The sequence below is a fragment of the Marmota marmota genome, unplaced genomic scaffold, assembly GCF_001458135.2.
Source record: "Marmota marmota marmota unplaced genomic scaffold, marMar, whole genome shotgun sequence".
NCBI classification, from domain to species: domain Eukaryota; kingdom Metazoa; phylum Chordata; class Mammalia; order Rodentia; family Sciuridae; genus Marmota; species Marmota marmota.
The window spans coordinates 764,572-781,922 of NW_026000005.1; the positions used below are offsets into that span (position 1 = coordinate 764,572).

A 17,351-nucleotide genomic window follows, 5' to 3' on the forward strand; every position below is an offset into this window, starting at 1 on the left:
CCCTTTTTCCTTTTTTTTTTTTTTTTTTGGTGGTGATGGTAGTGCTGGGAATCAAACCTGGCAAGTGCTCTTTCATGTTGACTTGCTAAACTTCACTCTCATTTCCTTTCTCTTTTGACTTCTTCATAGACAGTTGTTATGAGCAACTCCTAGTAGCCCCATTCCAAAAGTTATTTGTGCCAAAATATTCCAGAATTGTAGGACTTAAATGAAGCTTTGAATTTCCTTCCAGAGCAGAATAGAAAGGCCCATATACAACATTGAGGATTCTCAAGCATAACAATGGAGAACTGTTGGCAACTCCCTTTGTAGCCATCACTGATAGAGAAATAAGCTAGCATTTAAGTATTTGAATCCCTAAATACTCAAATTGATGAGTAAAAAAAATCTGAATAAATAAATAAGTTCATCCCCAGAGTGAAGAGATATTCAGTTAGATAATACAACTCAACTTGTATTCTCATTTCATTTCATGAATTCCTCAATTAAAATAACCCATTCAACACACTTCTTTAACAAAAAAGTATCAATACATTAAACATTTTCAGTAAGAAGTATATAGAAATTAGTTTTCAATTTCCCAGGGAACCATCTGATTGCAGTTTGAATGGAGCATTCTGCGTTCCTTTCCCTGTGGGTAATATACAAAACCACTTTCACTGTTTTAATAGCCTATTTAAATTTCCATTATGTTCAAAATATAAATTTGTAACTTATGTATATGTTCTCAGTATCTGACTCCAACATTTGAAAGGCCATTATCTCAGGGACAAGTGCGGGTCCTTACTTTTCACTGTGTAATGGCCCTCATGCATACTCTCCCCCAGCTTTCATGACCTTCTCCCCACCCATTCAGAAGGGACTCCTAAGCCAGGTGGGTCCTTGGAGTATGGAGGGCTTCTGAGTGCATATGAACCCTCTTCTGTGAAATTCAGCACATGTGCCCGCCCTTCCCATTACCCAACACCCACATTCATTTTTCTTAGTGCTCTTCTAGTTCCTTGGATGAGAAAGCTGTATCCTTAAGTGTGAAAACTTCTTGGTCCACCCATGTCTTCAACTCATGGTCTCTTCCCTTGACCTTCTTATCTTCACTAACCTTTTCATGGATTCTCTGTTACTCTATAGGGATTTGAGCAGACTACTCTTTCTAGATCAGCATCACCACAGTTAGATTTCCTTTGTCTATTTCCAGACTTTCTTCCACGTAAATCCCATTCCTTTGTAGGTATCCCTAAAGGACCTCAGTATTCTTCTAAAAGTAACCTAGGCAGGATTTCAGCAAATTATTGAACCCCGTTGTACTATTTTCTCAAGTGGCTTCTTTGCCACTTCTTTCTTTCAATCCAGAACAGACAGAAGTTTTGTGCATGATAAGTTGAACAAGCAGTTGATATCTCCCAGCTCAGGGTAGCCAAGGTTCCCATGGAGGATGAGGTAGAGTGGCTTTGATAACTCCAAGTACCAAATGCTTTGGACCATGTATGTTAACATGCTTACCTTAGGTGAATTCAGAGGGAAAACTTCATGTTCCCTTCCTTCCCTGGTAAACCTTGGGTATCTTTTGAGGTAAATAACTCCTTGCCAAGGCAGAATTACATCAGAGAAGTTTTCTGTCTGGTCTTAACTGCCCTTGGGTTTCACCTCAGGCCAGAATTTTTGGTGCTTTACACCTTCTCCATATGTCCTCTGTCTCTCAGAGACAAGGTGTGCCCTCTTTCCCTGCCCTATCTAGCTCACCAAATCTGTTAAGAAGTTTAAAGCAAAAAAAATTCAAAAAGAAATGTTTCTGACATAATATACACATCAGAGAAAGTAATGGTTCTTTCCTCCCCTGGCATATTTCCTGTTAGGGAATAGGAATCATTCCTTCAATTCTATAAAACTCAGCTTGTGGTGGAGTCTAGAGTATGGTTCCTGAGGACAACTGAATGAACTTCTATGCAGTAGATTTAGCTAGAAATGACTGGTTATATGACTGCAAGAGGAATTGGTGTTTTTAAGAATGGTTGGCCAACAGCATTTGTGATGCTCAGGGAGAGTCTTCTTGAAGGGGAGGGGAGGAAAGGTGCTTTGCCTCCACCTGTCACAAGCCCAGTCCAGAGCCAGCCTGGGCAGGTAAGCATTCTAACCTTTTAGGAAAATCTATAGTAATATGACTTTTTCTACATAATGCTTTTTAAGATTGGTCTGTTCAAAAGCCATGTTCATATAGCTATAACATGATTATATATTTACAAAGGTAAACTACAGTGATTGATGTACATTCTGTTTACTAATATATATTTTAATAAATCCATCTCAAAAATAATAGTGAGTCTCTTTAAGCCATTATTGTATTTTCTACAAAACTTTATTTGCATGTTGTCTAAGGGGCTGTGGAGCAAATGAATCTTTCTCTATACATATCTCTCAAATTTTTATATATTAGTAAGATCCTACTCCCAGCTTAGAGAGGAATGAGCAACACTTGTAGTCAATTCAGTTTTCTGACAGTTATTTTTCAGGTACCTGTGTGGGTTCAGAGTTGAAGCTTAAATAGGCTATGCCTCTTCTTGCTGTCATTCTGTTGTCATGTCTCTCTGTAACAGTGAAACCAGTGAGTCCATGGCAGTTATAAATCAACTCTAGGAAACAAGACTCCACGTCCCAGCCCAACTACCTATAAAATAAATGAGTACTGAGTCTCTGAGTGTGTCACTAGAGAGGAATCTATTATTTTAAAGACTAAGGGAGATCTTCTCTATGTAGGAGCAGGTGGAACAGTGCACTATTGCTCTTTAATAATTTGTATCTTCCCCTTTCAGGTTCCTTTCAGTGCCACCATGTCACCAGTTCGCTTGCATTCCTCCAACCCCAACCTTTGTGCAGATATTGAATTTCAGACTCCCCCCAGCCACCTCACTGACCCTCTGGAAAGTTCAACAGATTATACAAAGCTTCAAGAAGAATTTTGTCTCATTGCACAGAAAGGTAACAACAAATATAATGTGACCTTTAAAGAGAAATATACATTGTGTTTTTAATCACTAACACTTAATTGTGAACTAACCATTTATTTCCCTTGGGGGCTGCTTATAGTAAGTTATAAAATACTATTGAAAATACAAGTTAAATGGAGCATCTCGGTGTCTCTTAACACTCAAAATCATGGTGGCCCAGGGAAAGAAAGAGGGAGGGGTGTACCCTGAGGATGTCTCTAGAAATCCTGAACTTGAAGAAATCAAACCATCAGAAAAGATATTCTGGGGTATTTAACAAGAACCTTGGCTTCCAAGATTAGTCTTACTATTCAAATTTCAGATATCAGGTATTTGAGAGATCATCAGATAACATAGATGTTTCTTTCATGCCATAATCCTAAAAGTGGCTTAATCTTTTTTTCTGTTTGTCAGTTGAGATTGTGTAAGGCCAACATCTCCCACTGCCTTTTTACTCCCAGTAAATGCATTTTCATTGCATTATTAACGGGATGCTAATGATGTTATTCAACTAAAGCAATAATAGTTTGTTCATATAATAGCATAGATTCAAGCCAGTAACTTTTACTTCTGGGGTAGGATGGCATCAGGTAGAATGAGACAGCAAATTTATGAGTGGAGAGAAGCATGTGAGCATAGCAGAACTGCTAAAGGGATATGGGTTAATTTGAAGGCACCCCAGGAAAACGTTGTGTATTTGGTTGCAATCCTGAAGCTTTCAGAAGACCCAAGTTTCAACAGACTTTTAAAGCCTCTGTTGAAATTACATGTTTTCTTTTCAACAGACATACAAATTCTCTATGCTAGAAAAAAAGAGGAGGGTGTTTACCATGACTATTGGGTGAACTCTTTAGAAAGCATTATGAGCTTTAAAACTGGTGTGGAGTCTGCTTTTAGAGTTCCTGGCAGGGTTAATGCATTTCAGCTATCAAGTTATTACCTTTAAATGGATGATGGAATGTAACATACAAATCAATAGATGCGAATCCCTTGGGATCCTGCAGTTTCCCCCTTTGATTTAGTGGCTGTATTTTGTGCTGAAAATTTTCCACTTCTGTTAAAAATAATATATATCTCAAATAAATATCTATTTTTAAAAGCTGCATATTATAGTAACTGTTATTGTAGAAAATAGAAGTTGGAAATTCATCCTTTTTGTAGTTCAAAATGAAAGACTGTTTCAGATTTTACCAATATAAGTTGTCAGGTATGTAGGAAATGGAGGGAGAGGTGGTGTTTTTTATTGTCGCTTTTAAATCAAAGTACTTTTGACATCTAGACATTCCTGGGTGAGAAAGCAATCCAAGTGCTGTTCTTAAAGCCAAATCATTTCCTACCGCCAAGGGAACTAACCAGAACGTCTAGATCAGCTGCCTATTTTATATTGACATGATTCATAAAATGCTCTTTTTGGGGTGTATGCTTTGGGGAAATAATTTTGAATAACTCTAAATTATTTGTATGACACTTTATGCTACACAAAACTGCTCAAAATATTATCAAATATGACAAACAAAACGTGTTCTCTGTTACTTCTAGGCATTATAAATTCATTTCTGAATACTGATATTCAGAGTGGATTTTGATATTGCATATGCTAGTTCCAAATCTTTGTTGTTTTGTCTGATATGAAACCCTAAAATTTTCACCCTAATTCATTACAATTGCCATGCTTGTTTTAAGTATAGATATTCTGATAAATTCCATTTTTAAAGCTGATTTTTAATTAAATTGTAGCATGGCCTTTCCAAACAATGTCTAGGTATGAAAAGTTTATCATTTTGTATATTCTTTCTGGATGTGTTTATATTTGCTTCTCACATTTGTCCCCATCCAGTACATTCTCTTTTGAAGTCTGCATTTAATAGCATAGCTATTGAGAAAGAGAAGCTGAAGCAGATGGTTTCTGAGCAGGATCACAATAAAGGCCACAGCTCGAAGATGGCCCGGCTCCGACAGTCACTGTCTCAGGTAAATGAGAGTGTTTGTTTTCATGTGCATGACACAGTCCCAATCCTGTCAGGCAAGAGATGGGGGTGGAGGTGGTCAGTCCTAGCAATGACACATTCCTCTGAAATCTCCCAAGATGTTGCAATGTCAGGATTGAATTTTATTATGATTTTTTTCCCAAAATGTCAAGGGTAAGAGTGAAAATAAACCAATTGCTTACATACATATATTCATTATTTTAACTAGTTGAATACTTAATGCCTAAGGTCATTTATTCAATATAGACCCTGGTTTAAAAAAGAAACAGACATTTATAGATGATTTGCATATATAAAGTATGTTCTAGAATATATCCAGTCCAATGGTTAAAAATAGAATTTCCTAGGTCCTTCACTCTTAATATTTCTCCCACTTAGATTTTTAATCTGTTGAAAATTGCCAATTACTATGAACCCATTTTTTTTTCTTTTCTGGTTTTCATTTTAGGGATTTTCTTCCAAGCTAAGATATGCTCCCTGAAGCTAGACTATTATACGTCAATATGTATTATTTAGTTGCTCTTGCTAAAACTAACCAAATCTCTGCATATATCAAACTTGAGATTTCTGACACAAATCCTTTAAAGCTGTGCTTATGCCTTTTTATACCAAGCACTTCCTCTGAAGTAAATATTTTCTTCTGTTAGTCCATAAATGCACTTATTTTACTTCCTCTAAGAATTTAATGTTTTGTATGATTTTTGTGAGAACTCAGTGTTCATGTAAAATATTGTTCACTTCCTGGTGCCTTGGATCAGAGTGAAGGAGCAAGCAAATCCTGGGTAAGTGGTTCTCCATATGGATCAGATCCTGCTTGAATATCTTCCCTCAGTCCCTGAAACTTAGATGTAAACTGTATCACATGTTTTATGTACCTGAACTGTCAGCATATACTCAGTGTTGTTTCATGTTATGGAGTGCTGCCATCTGGGCCACTTGTCAGCATTCACCATGAAACACTGTTGGCTGAGGTGCATACGCTGCTTCCAGTGCTAAGCCAGGGGCCTCAGAAGCATGTGCACCTGTTCTGCCAGGCTGCAGAGGGCTTCATTCATAAGAATACTTTAAAGAGCAGGGAGTGGTGGTGCATGCCTATAATCACAGAGACTCTGTCATCACAGAGACTCAGAGGCTGAAGCAGGAGGATCTCAAGTTTGAGGCCAGCCCAGGCAACTTAGCAAAGCCCTGTCTCAAAAAAATGAAAAGGACTGGGAATGTAGCTCAGTTGTGGGTCACTCCAAGGTTCAATCTCCAGTCAACAGGGCGGGGAAAAAAGGGAAAAGTACATTAAATATTCTCCCTGGACTCATCTCATGCCATTTATCTGTTGAATACTCAGCTGATATTAATTGATCTTTCAAATCATGGACAAATAAACATGCAAATGTCACCTTGTAAATACACATAAAATATATTCTTGATCCCCTAAATGTTGCAGTGTTTCTTTAAGATGGGCTTAATGATAGAAGCTTAATGATATAAATCAAGCTTATACTAAGATAAATAAGAAAATTTGCCTCTTGCTTGCTGCTTGCTTGCTTTTGAGCTTCAGGTGAAATTAGAAATGACTAGGAAGAGAAATTTTAAAAGTTATTCATTTCTCATTCAACTGACTTTACTAGGTATTATGCAAGATTTGGCATACTATGCACCTGTTTCCCAGGAGGCTCGTGCTCTGGTTAGTGAGATCAGCAGTATTTGCCAAAGAAACAGTTAAATGGACCATACTGTACTGTTCCCGGAGTATGATGGTGCAGATTTCCAGAGCTCTGGTTGTTTAGAAGAATGGTAGATCCCTGAGCTGAGAGCACAGTCCAGATCTGACTTCCTGAGCAGACAAGGAAGAAACTGATACTAACATGATAAAAGTAAAATCAAGCAAAAATTATATCAACTCTGCATCCTTTGGGCTAAAATATTTCTCTCTCTTACAAAGACATATTTATTAGCATCTAAAGTCAGAGCCCCAATAGTTTTTTCCTGGGGTTTGGAGGGTTTTGTTTATTTTATTTAGTTTTTTTTTAAGGAATCAAAAGATATGAAAATAATTGGGGACATAAAGACTCATGCTCCTATTCATTAGATAATCCAGTGATTGCAATTATGTATTACCACAGCATTTCACGTTTGTTCACATTCTTGTGTCCATCCGGACCCTCCAATTGGGCCAGTCCTTCCCTCTCTAGCCTTCTTTCTCATAAGCTCTAAGTTTGGACTCTGGTTTAGAAATCACCCCACCCTATGGTTAGCATTTAAGTTTACTGACATTTCACTGCTTTCTGGTGAATTACTTACTATCCATGGTTAGACCACTGGAAAGGTGTATGGAGAATGGAGTGAATAAGGAAGCTACTTTAAGAGTTACTGGTTAAGTAGTGGAAATCAGCCCATTGGGGCTACATGAAGGAGTTTAAATTTTTCCTTTCAGTGATGGGGAGTACTTAAGAAAATTTAACTGGTGAATGATAATGCCAGAGATTGGAAATATTATTTCATATTTCTGTATATTAGAAAGATTAGTCTTGTATAGTATAGAGATTTAGTAGAATTAAAACAAAACTAGTTTGGCAGGTACATAGTATTCAAGATAATTTGAGAATGGTTTGTGATACTCAAGGTAATATTCCTGAACTAAGGAAGTACCAGCCTTTATAGAGGAAGGGATCAGTTTCAGAGACACAAAGAGACACATAATCAGCTTGGCTTACAGCTGAACATTATTAGCAAGGGACCACAAAACAGAGCCAAGACAAGTCCAGGCTTTTTACTTGAATAACTGGCTGTTTGATAGTTCTTTCTTCTCAGAGAGCTCATAGAAGAGGAACTGGTTTATTGTGCAATGAGTGATTTTGCAGAGATGGAGATGTCTGAGGGACATCCAGCAGGTTACACAAATCAACAGATAGTCAGAGAAAAAGATGTGGATACTCTAGTATACCCGTGAACTTATAGAAGTTGATCAGTTGTGTTTTCAATCAGAATAAAAGGGGTTCAGTGATACTGGAGCTGCTATACAGAATGTTAATATTTTAAGGACAGTCTAAGAAAGAGCTCCTTTGATGGAAACCCAGGGGAAGCAACCAAGGAATTTAGGAGTGATGACTATTGAGATAAAGGGTGGAGTTTTGATGATCTCAAGAAGGAAAAAGTTAACATCCAATTTAGCAGAAAATAAAATGTAGACTAAAAGTCAGCCCTGGAATTTGGCAGTTGTCATAGTATGACTGTATCATAAGGGCAAAGAGCCAGCAGATATAGAGATGTTGAAGGTCGGAAGCAACTGGGCAACCATCCTGGTTGGCCAGCTCTATTTTCAGTCTCCTTTTTAATATAGCACTTGAGACTGAACAATAAGGCTGGGGTGTAACCCAGTGATAGAGTGCTTACCTAGCACTTGCAAGGTCCTGGGTTCTATCCCCAGCACCAAAAAGAAAAAAAAAAATTTTTTTACAAATACCAAATAGCTTTCATACATCGAGACAGTTGTTCTCCAAGTTCTGAGTGTATTTTATATTAGTATAATTTCACATTGTAGTGTGATTTTAGGTAGCCTAAGGATATCTTTGGTCCATATTCAAATGTCATCAGTTAAACCCTCAGATAACATTTTCATGACTGGGTCTCTCCCCCAGAGAGGGAAGGAAGGAGAGAGATGGTATTTAAATAATTTAAAGTCTAACATTTTTAAAGCTTATATATTTTATTTGACATAAGACCTATTCGATATATATCTAATTATTAAAATGCTGCTTTTCAATGAGACTGTTAAGTAGATATATCACTTCAGCAAATTCCATCATCTTTTTAGCAGGCACATAGCATATAAAACACATGAAATTAGCTTTCTTCACTACATGCTCAGCATAAATTGTTGCCTGCCTTGAGCAAGTAACAGTTTGCCAAGATGGACAGCCAGATGACTTCTTCTCTTACTATAATATATGTACACACACAAACACACACACGCACACATAATTCTGTTGTTTTACCCTCATAAAACTTAAATTAACTTTCACACTGGAGCAAAAGCATCCATGTTGGACTTACACTTGTAGGGCAGGACATTTTATATAGCTTCTGTCCTTATAATTCCAGCTCTAATGTCATGTCCTGATTTGTGTAGTACTCTGAATCCCAAAATTAAATAATATATAATAAGACAAAGTCAACCTTGGCACTCCTGATTACCATAATAATAGAAGATTCAAGACTACTTGAGTCTGTCTTCAGTATATTACCCTCTACCACTGTTACTAGTTTGATTTCTTGCCCTGGACTTCGTGCACAGTTTGTGCAGAATGTAGTAGGAATTGGGGTCCATATAAATGGGAGCAACTGTATATGACCATCTATTCTAGCTAGAATTACTATAGTTCATTAAGTCAATATGCTGTAAATTGTTAGATGCATCATTATTTTGTGCATTACTGAGAAAGAAAGAAACCATTACTGTCAATTGAACTGACACAGTGCTTCAGAGGTGCTCAGTGTAGGGGGAAATGTGCATCTTAGAATCAGTGAAATATGGTCTGTATGAGATTGTAGGCAAAAAAAAAAAAAATGGCTTAAGGCTCAGAGTAGTGTAATTTAAAATCCCAATTGTAGAATCTGTCATTCTGCCTGTCCACAACATTTCACATAACCAAAATAAATATTCTGTGATGGGATAAAAATTTCAAGTGTATTTATTTATTTCCGAATTCCACAGTTCCCTGGGGCTTGGCCAAATTTGTTATGTGTAAAGATATTTTTCATAGACTCCTTTACATCATTTTTAGTTCTGTCTCAAGTTGCTATTGTTTTATCCATAATTTGGCAATATTTTGAAAGCCTTTCAAAGTTTTTACTCCTTGATCCGGTAGATCCTTGTTAATATGACTAGTCTAAGGAAGTAACGTGATTACAGAAAATAATTATGCATATAAATTTTCATGGTATATTACTTATTTTAGTAAAAAATCAGCAACCATATAAGTGCCCAATAATAGGAAATCATTGCTTATTATGCAACTATCAAACTCATGTTAATGAAAAGGTTGCAATATAAAATAAATGTTTATGTGCAAAGAATAAGGGGCAGCTACAAGTTGGTAACTATACACCCAGTAAACAATATAAAAAAAAAAAACACTTAAGAAAAAAAACTAGAAAGAGAGAAACCAAACTGCCAACAATTGGGTAGTAGTAAGGTATGAATTTTTTAAAATGTTTTTCTACTTTGTTTGCATTTTCCAAATATAATAGTATTTTTTTAATTGAAAAAAACAAGGTGATTTCTAAGAGATGCCCAGAACTTGGCTTTTGGCAGTCCTAGCTGTATCTGTTTTCTCACTTCTTCTGAAACAGTTTTGCTTTTATATAAATGGTTTGATGTTACGGCGGTTCCATCTTGCCATGTGTTTCAAATCCTTCTCCAGCCATCAGGCAGCCCTGTTTTCTTTCCGGAACCCACATTCCACTTAGTATTTATGCCATTGTCTCACTCAGTCTAAGGTAAATTCTCCCCATATCTGAGAGGGTCTATAGCTAAAAAAGTATGTATTTAGGTAATTGATTCTGGCTCAGAACTTCAAAATGGAAACTTCTTTTATGGATTGAGAAAGAATGGTATGTTTCTTGGATATATTAGACTTGAATGTATGTGAGGGGCATGAAGCATGGGGAAATGAGCATGCTCTATAGAGTTTTTAGCACTGTCCAAATTCACTAGATAAGTAGTGAAATATGTGTAAAGCCTGTTTGGAGAAGCTTTAGGCACAGTTTCTAGTTTCCAGGTGCTTCCTCCCTGTTAGGCTGTGATCCTACATGCCACTGATAAAGCAATGCTACTACTGACAAGTCTTCATAGCTTTCCTTGCTCATTGGCTGGCACCAGTAGCTGGTGATCTGCCTCCTTTTTCCTTGCTTTACCACTGTTCACTCTCCTTGGGTGCACCCCCTACATTATTTCTGCCATTTTCTAGGCTCTTTCATGGTAATTATCACTAAAAGCATCATTTCCATTGTGATGACTTAATTTTTCAAGATTTCCATATTATTAGAGAAAAAATAGGTGAACTTCAGAGAGGGAAATACTCAATATGATCTGGAATACAACCCAAGACTGCTACACCACAGAGCTCACAACATTCAGCTGTAGCAAATCAAAAATAGTTTGTGATCAAGGCAAAAGGAGGAGCCAGGTCTAGTGAGACGGGCAGAAGTGGGCTGTTGCATGCTTGGTTCTCAATTATACTTTCCACCATGGAGATTGCCAGAGATGAAATTATTTATTCCCATGCTTTCTGTGCTATGTAACAACAAGAAAATTCCTGCTAACCACAATGAAATCAACTCTCCCATCCCAAACCCGGAATTACTTTTATGCTATCCTGGAGTTGGTAGTTATTGTTCATGCTGATAACCAGAAAACACTGTTGAAAATTCTAACTTAGCATTTCAATCAAATCTGAAATGGACTTTAAAGGTTAACTAATATAACTGCAGTATTGTTTACTAAAGAAATTAAGGCACATGGTGGCTAACACCTGTAATCCCAGCTACTCAAGAGATTGAGGCGGGTGGATCCTTGATTTGAGGCCAGCCTGAGCAACTTAGCAAGATCTGTCTAAAAGAGAAGAGAAAGAAATTGAGGCCCAACAAGGGATAAGTATAAAGACCACTGAGCCTTGGAATCAAGAAAACTTCATCTTTTGACTCCCAGGCCAGGATTTTAATTTTTCACATGATATCTAAGAAAAAGAAAAATTATTTTCAGATGATTTTTTAAAAACCCCTTTTAGCTTATTCCTCTACTGATATTAATGGCTAGAAGTTATCTTGTGTGCCCTTCACACATACTTATCGGCAGGATTGCATTGGATAAGGTGAAAACTTAATGAAAATTTAATATTTTTAAATATCCAGAGCAAACAATTCTACAACTTTCCTTATAAATGGCACACTTATGTTTAACATTCCCACCCTGAAGAAAAGCCTTACTTATCCTTGCCCTTGAGATTTTGCAGGGTTATTTCATTAACACCATTCCAGCGGCAACAGAAGGGGCAGTCACTTTAGAGGAACCATTAGTTGAGGTTTATATAAAACCCTCAGGTCAAGACAGTGATTCTGCAATTAAACCCATCAAGCATCTTACCGTGAGGCCTCCCAATGACATGGTGGCAAAGTGTGTCTTGTTTCAGATATTTCAGTAGCTAAGATAACTTTGCACATAGTGTAGGCAGAGAAATAATGAAAAATAAATAAATAAATAAACATGTCTATATATAGTAGTCATAAAGGATAAGATTAGCACAGTATTTTTTTTTTCAAATTCTGAGTTTTCAAGATTTTGCCCCAAGAAAAATGATCCTGAGCAGTTTTACAAGACAAAAAGATATTAGGATTCTTCCTTTAGGGTACATGGTTTATTTAATAAGAACATAATCACCTCTTTTTTTTTTTTCTAACACAGTCGTGATTTCTCAAATAACCAGGGACACATTTCCTCATATCTCCAAATGCAGTGGCTGTTGGATCTGTATCCACCAATACTTGGCACATCAGACCAAGTGTGTTATTTGATGTATTTTATAAACTGGTTTCTGAAGGCTTTAAACAAAAGCCAAAATCCGTGAGTGAACAATTCTGTTCTCAAAAAGCAAAAGCAGGGTTGAAGAGAGGGAAGAAGTGGAAACCAGAATGGGGAGAAGAGAGGCACGTCCTTACACATGCTCAGGGTGTATTCCCTGCCCAAGTATAGAGTTCGACTCACTTGTGTTCACCCTAAGTGTTTAATAGATTCAGAGTTATAATTAGGAGTTTACATTTGTACATGTATTGGTTTGTTGTATTTATTGACTTGAATGAAGCAGAATGCCCATTTCCTGGGGCAGATGGCTTCTTTAGTAAGACCTAACATATATCCTCTAAAACATCCACCTCCATCTTCTTTTTTTTTAATAATAATTTTTTATTTGTTCTAGTTAGTTATCCACCTCCATCTTCTAATTGCTAATTTTAATGGGAAAGAAAGGAATTGCACATCTTTACACTGGGTCTTATCCTCATCCAGGGGTTACATTTGAGGCCTGACATAATTCCAGTAAGCCACATCTCTATTATATAAATGGAATATATTCCTATCCTTCAATGTGATGTGCACTCCATGGAGGACACTATACCTTAGTCCACAAGGGCCTTATCGGGAGGCCATTTGTATGTGAGGCTATTCTGCTCTTATAATAAATGCAGTTGCTGCATGTACTGAACTCTGTTATAGCAAATGGTGTTTAACTGATGCTAGTGTGTGTGTAGTATGTTGAAAGTAGTGTGATGGAGCTAACTTAGAGTTGGTTTACTATTGGTGTTTTGTTCTCTATTATGGTTGTCAAAGTCTACACTGCTCCATGAAGGCACCTTTGGGTTTATGCTCAAGTTAGTTTTGTTGCACTGACATGTGTATTAATTATATGCTTCTGGAAAATTAAGATGAAACTGTTTGCTTTAATCAAATACAATTCTATAAACTAAAGCCAATTCATTCTTCGTTCCACTTCCAAATAATTTTTAAGATAACCACCTGACTTTAAAGTGACTCTCAAACTTTAGGAACTAGAACTAAAAAATGAAAGAATCATCTCAGGCGGCAAAAAGCAATATCCATGTGATGCTAGGCTAGGGCCTGTATGTAATGGGCCTGAATCTACAAGAGAAAAAAAATACATGAATCAGTTTTATTAAATCCATTAACTCCTTCAGCTCACTAACTTACTAACGCATGATCTTATATTATAAAAAAAATAATTCCTTAGTTCTGAGCCATTTATTTCCTTCCACCAACAAGATATGGCTCATGATGATCCCAAAACTTAGAGCTAAGAATATCACAGACTTTGTTGTCTAAGTTTTTACCTGTGTACTTGTTCTGTCTTATGCTTGCTTGTTAATTAGAAATTACAAGGGCTGTTTTTGTTGTTTTAAGGCACTCAACCAGAACGCTGAATTAAGGAGTCGGTTGAACAGAATACACTCAGAGTCTATTATTTGTGATCAGGTTGTCAGTGTAAATATTATTCCTAGCCCTGATGAGGTAAGACTCATTTTTAATAAATGTAGAGTATCTATTTTATAGCATGTAAATTCACTGTATATTTTCACTTATTTTTATACAGTTCCTTCTCTGTTAATAAGATTCCCCCCATAAATACTTGGGATGCTGACACTTCAGTATTATCTGGAGTAAAGGATGTACATGAGCTTGACATCATTTATTCTTGGTGATCAGTGTCTAACTTTATTTATTCCTGTGTTCACCTGATGCCACCAAATATTTAATTTATATGTCTACTCCTGCTTGTGAATTTTTCTTCTGTCACATTTCTCATTTAAAATGCTCATTAACATCACATAACCAATGACATGTTGGAAGAAAACATTTTTAGCTGAGAAATTGCTAAATGAAAGTTTTCCTAAGGTTTATTTTGAAAGTCACCTGATCTTGCTAGAATAACGCTAATGGTGCTGCTGTAACTACCACTGAGGGTGATGATGGCAGTTAATAGCTAACAGGTGTCAAGTGGTGCTTGTTGTGTGCTAGGTGTTGTGCTAACCACTTTGTATGTGTTGTCTCCCTTGACACTTCCAAGAACTCCCTAAGGTGGATACTATTATTGTTCCATTTCTCAAATTGAAGAAATGATAAGAGAATAGGAAAACAATCAAAATTTGGGTTAAACTTAAGTGTGTAATTCTGTTTATGGCCCTTTATGAAATTATTATTTTATAGCCATGAGAACTTAACACTGTTCAACAGTAATATTAAAGCTTTATGCACAGTGATACATGTACCAAGGTGAGAATTTTAACTTTAGTCAAGTCATATTTGTACCAAAAGCATATGTTTCACTAGCAATCTATAGGTTCAAGGGTTACACCATCCAGCTGCTTAGGAAATATTATCCAAGACCACTTATCTTGAACTTAAGTTGCCTCCCCGGGTTCATTCAACTCCAGAAGCCCTTGGATCTCCAATTGCATTTATATTCATTCAGCTACCCAGAATCTGGAAGTATTTCTGAAGTTTATAATTCAAAAGTCATTTAATAATACTCAATTGAGAGCTTCTTTTCAACCTAATGTGTGTGTGTGTGTGTGTGTGTGTGTGTGTGTATGTTCTTACATAGTTTTTGAGTAAAACGTAAAAAGCACCTTGAAAACAGTTATTTATTATTTAGTGAATAAAAATAAATTTGATACAGTATTCAATGCTTTGGTCATTTTCCTGGTTAAAATTTGTGACCTAGTTTGAAAATGTTTTTTACATATTCTGTTTCAAAAATTAGTCTCATATATTGTTTTCTTACCATGTCTCTAGTAATGGCATTCCTAAGAATAAGAGAAAGAACTTATCTGTGCAACCCATGCAGGTTATGGGCAGACCTTAACCTGTTAAATTCTTCTTAATATCAATGAGCATAGGTTTAAAATCAAGTCACGGTACCAGCCCGTTTCAACTATGCCTTCTAAAAATCTTTAAATATATTGGAAGGAAAGTAAGGTAGTAGCAAGTGAAAATTACTTGTAGTCACCAATATTGTAACACATAGCATGGATTTCTCTAGAAATATGGCTGATTTAAAAGAAGTTATTCTACCAGGGGAAAAAATGATTGTTCAGTGTGCTTCTCTTTTCTGTAGCCTGGTGAGCAAATCCACGTCAGTCTCCCCCTTTCACAGCAAGTAGCCAATGAGAGCCGCCTCTCCATGTCAGAGTCTGTGTCTGAGTTCTTCGATGCTCAAGAGGTGCTCCTCTCTGCAAGTTCATCAGAGAATGAGGTGAGGATCCTGGATGTGTCTGTCTCAGCTGCTTAGGACTCTGAGTTTGGGTTAAAGAAAGTGAAGCTGTGGAATTTTCTGGTTGTATTTGTTTGTTTACATCAAATTGTAACATAGCCAAAAGTATGCAAGCCATTTTGGTTCCCATAGACTGAGCTCTTAACAACACTTCTGGGCATCTGCTTGCTTAGTACTCTTAAAGTTGATGAATAAAGGGAAAGAGTCACACATTTATTCTGATTTTCTTCTGTGATTCATATTTCAGAGTTACCAAATAGTTGACAATAGAGTTCTTTATGGGAGACTAGCTATTAAAAGAGAAAAAAATATGTGAGAATTAGAAAACCACCATTCATGTGTAAATGCAAACACATACATGTTATGTATCTTTACCAGTAACATGAATTTGAGCATAGAAGGATACTGTCTGGCATATATCTAGCTGGGTAATTGTGGTTCTTGGAGGTTAGACACAGACTACCACAGAAGCTTTATTGAATTGTTCATTTTCATGAATCTTGAAAAGGTCTAGATATGGAACTTTTTTCCTGGTCAGGTTTCAGGATATGATTCAGTTATTGGAATTCACTCAAATGTGCTTTGTTTTGTTGTTGTTTTGTTTTGTTGTGTGTAGGGGAAGCAGCCAAAACTCTTTCCTATATAACCAATTATGAAATTTATCATTTGAAATTGTCTGTACTGCATTTTTACCAAAAAAATAGTTGCTAAATATTATCTCTATATGCATAGAAAATAGATGGGAAGGAAACATCCTGACAGTAGTAGTTGTTTTGGAATGCTTGAAATTATGAGTGATTTTAGAAACAAAAATAAAATGGAAAAAAGCAAGAAATGATGGACACATATCATTTTTATAGTGGGGAAATGTGAAACAGAATTCTTGAATCAGAAGCTGACTTTGTTGGCATACCAGGGCCTGCAGCTGTCCCTCAGATCCCCAGGCACACGTTAACAGGTTCAGAGAGACTCCCATTCACGGTGCAGAGGGCTAGTTTAGTTATGTGTAATGGTAATTGATAGTATAACAGATAAACAGAATGATCTTGCTTGCTATTACTGCCTCTTTCTCTATAGACAAATCTTCATGACAAACCTAATTGTAATCAGGAGGCTGCTTGGTGAGCAACAAATGGGGACAGAAGTGAGTTCAGTGAACTTAAGGTTAGGAGGGCCAGGATATGACAGCTTCACACTCCCTCCTTTTTATAGGAGTACTCTGCCACTTGGACAGACATTTATGTCCACACCCCCAGGGATGACCTTGCAGGATTTTTTTTTTTTAACTCTGACTTGTCTGAGTTTCCATTGCTGACCAATCCTCCATCCTTCAATCAGGGTATAGTTAAATTTGACTGCACATTATCTGAGCTTGGACCTATCATCCAGCTGGATGTCCAGGTATCTCTTTGCCTAGACTAGGGATACAGAAATGAAGAGGCTGTGAAGTAGACTATTGCACAAATCCATGGAAGATGGTGTTGCCATCATCTTACCCAGGAGAATGAAGCTAGGGCAGAGAGAGAGATAAGGAGGGAGAGGGCAGC

The 17,351-nt window shown here is 36.7% G+C and overlaps 1 protein-coding gene across 20 annotated transcripts in view; it reads left to right on the forward strand.

Moving 5' to 3' along the window:
- Positions 1-17,351, forward strand: part of Osbpl6 (oxysterol binding protein like 6) — a 193,966-nt gene that overhangs the window by 159,707 nt on the left and 16,908 nt on the right. For 13 of the 20 annotated variants that reach the window (XM_048808018.1, XM_048808014.1, XM_048808016.1 and 10 more), the window contains 5 exons: positions 2,808-2,973; positions 4,819-4,952; positions 5,728-5,751; positions 13,935-14,042; positions 15,649-15,786. In XM_048808018.1, coding sequence (XP_048663975.1) covers positions 2,808-2,973; positions 4,819-4,952; positions 5,728-5,751; positions 13,935-14,042; positions 15,649-15,786 — 570 coding nt within the window. The remainder of the gene's footprint in view (positions 1-2,807; positions 2,974-4,818; positions 4,953-5,727; positions 5,752-13,934; positions 14,043-15,648; positions 15,787-17,351) is intronic. The other 7 variants (XM_048808020.1, XM_048808027.1, XM_048808028.1 and 4 more) reach the window with 2 other exon arrangements.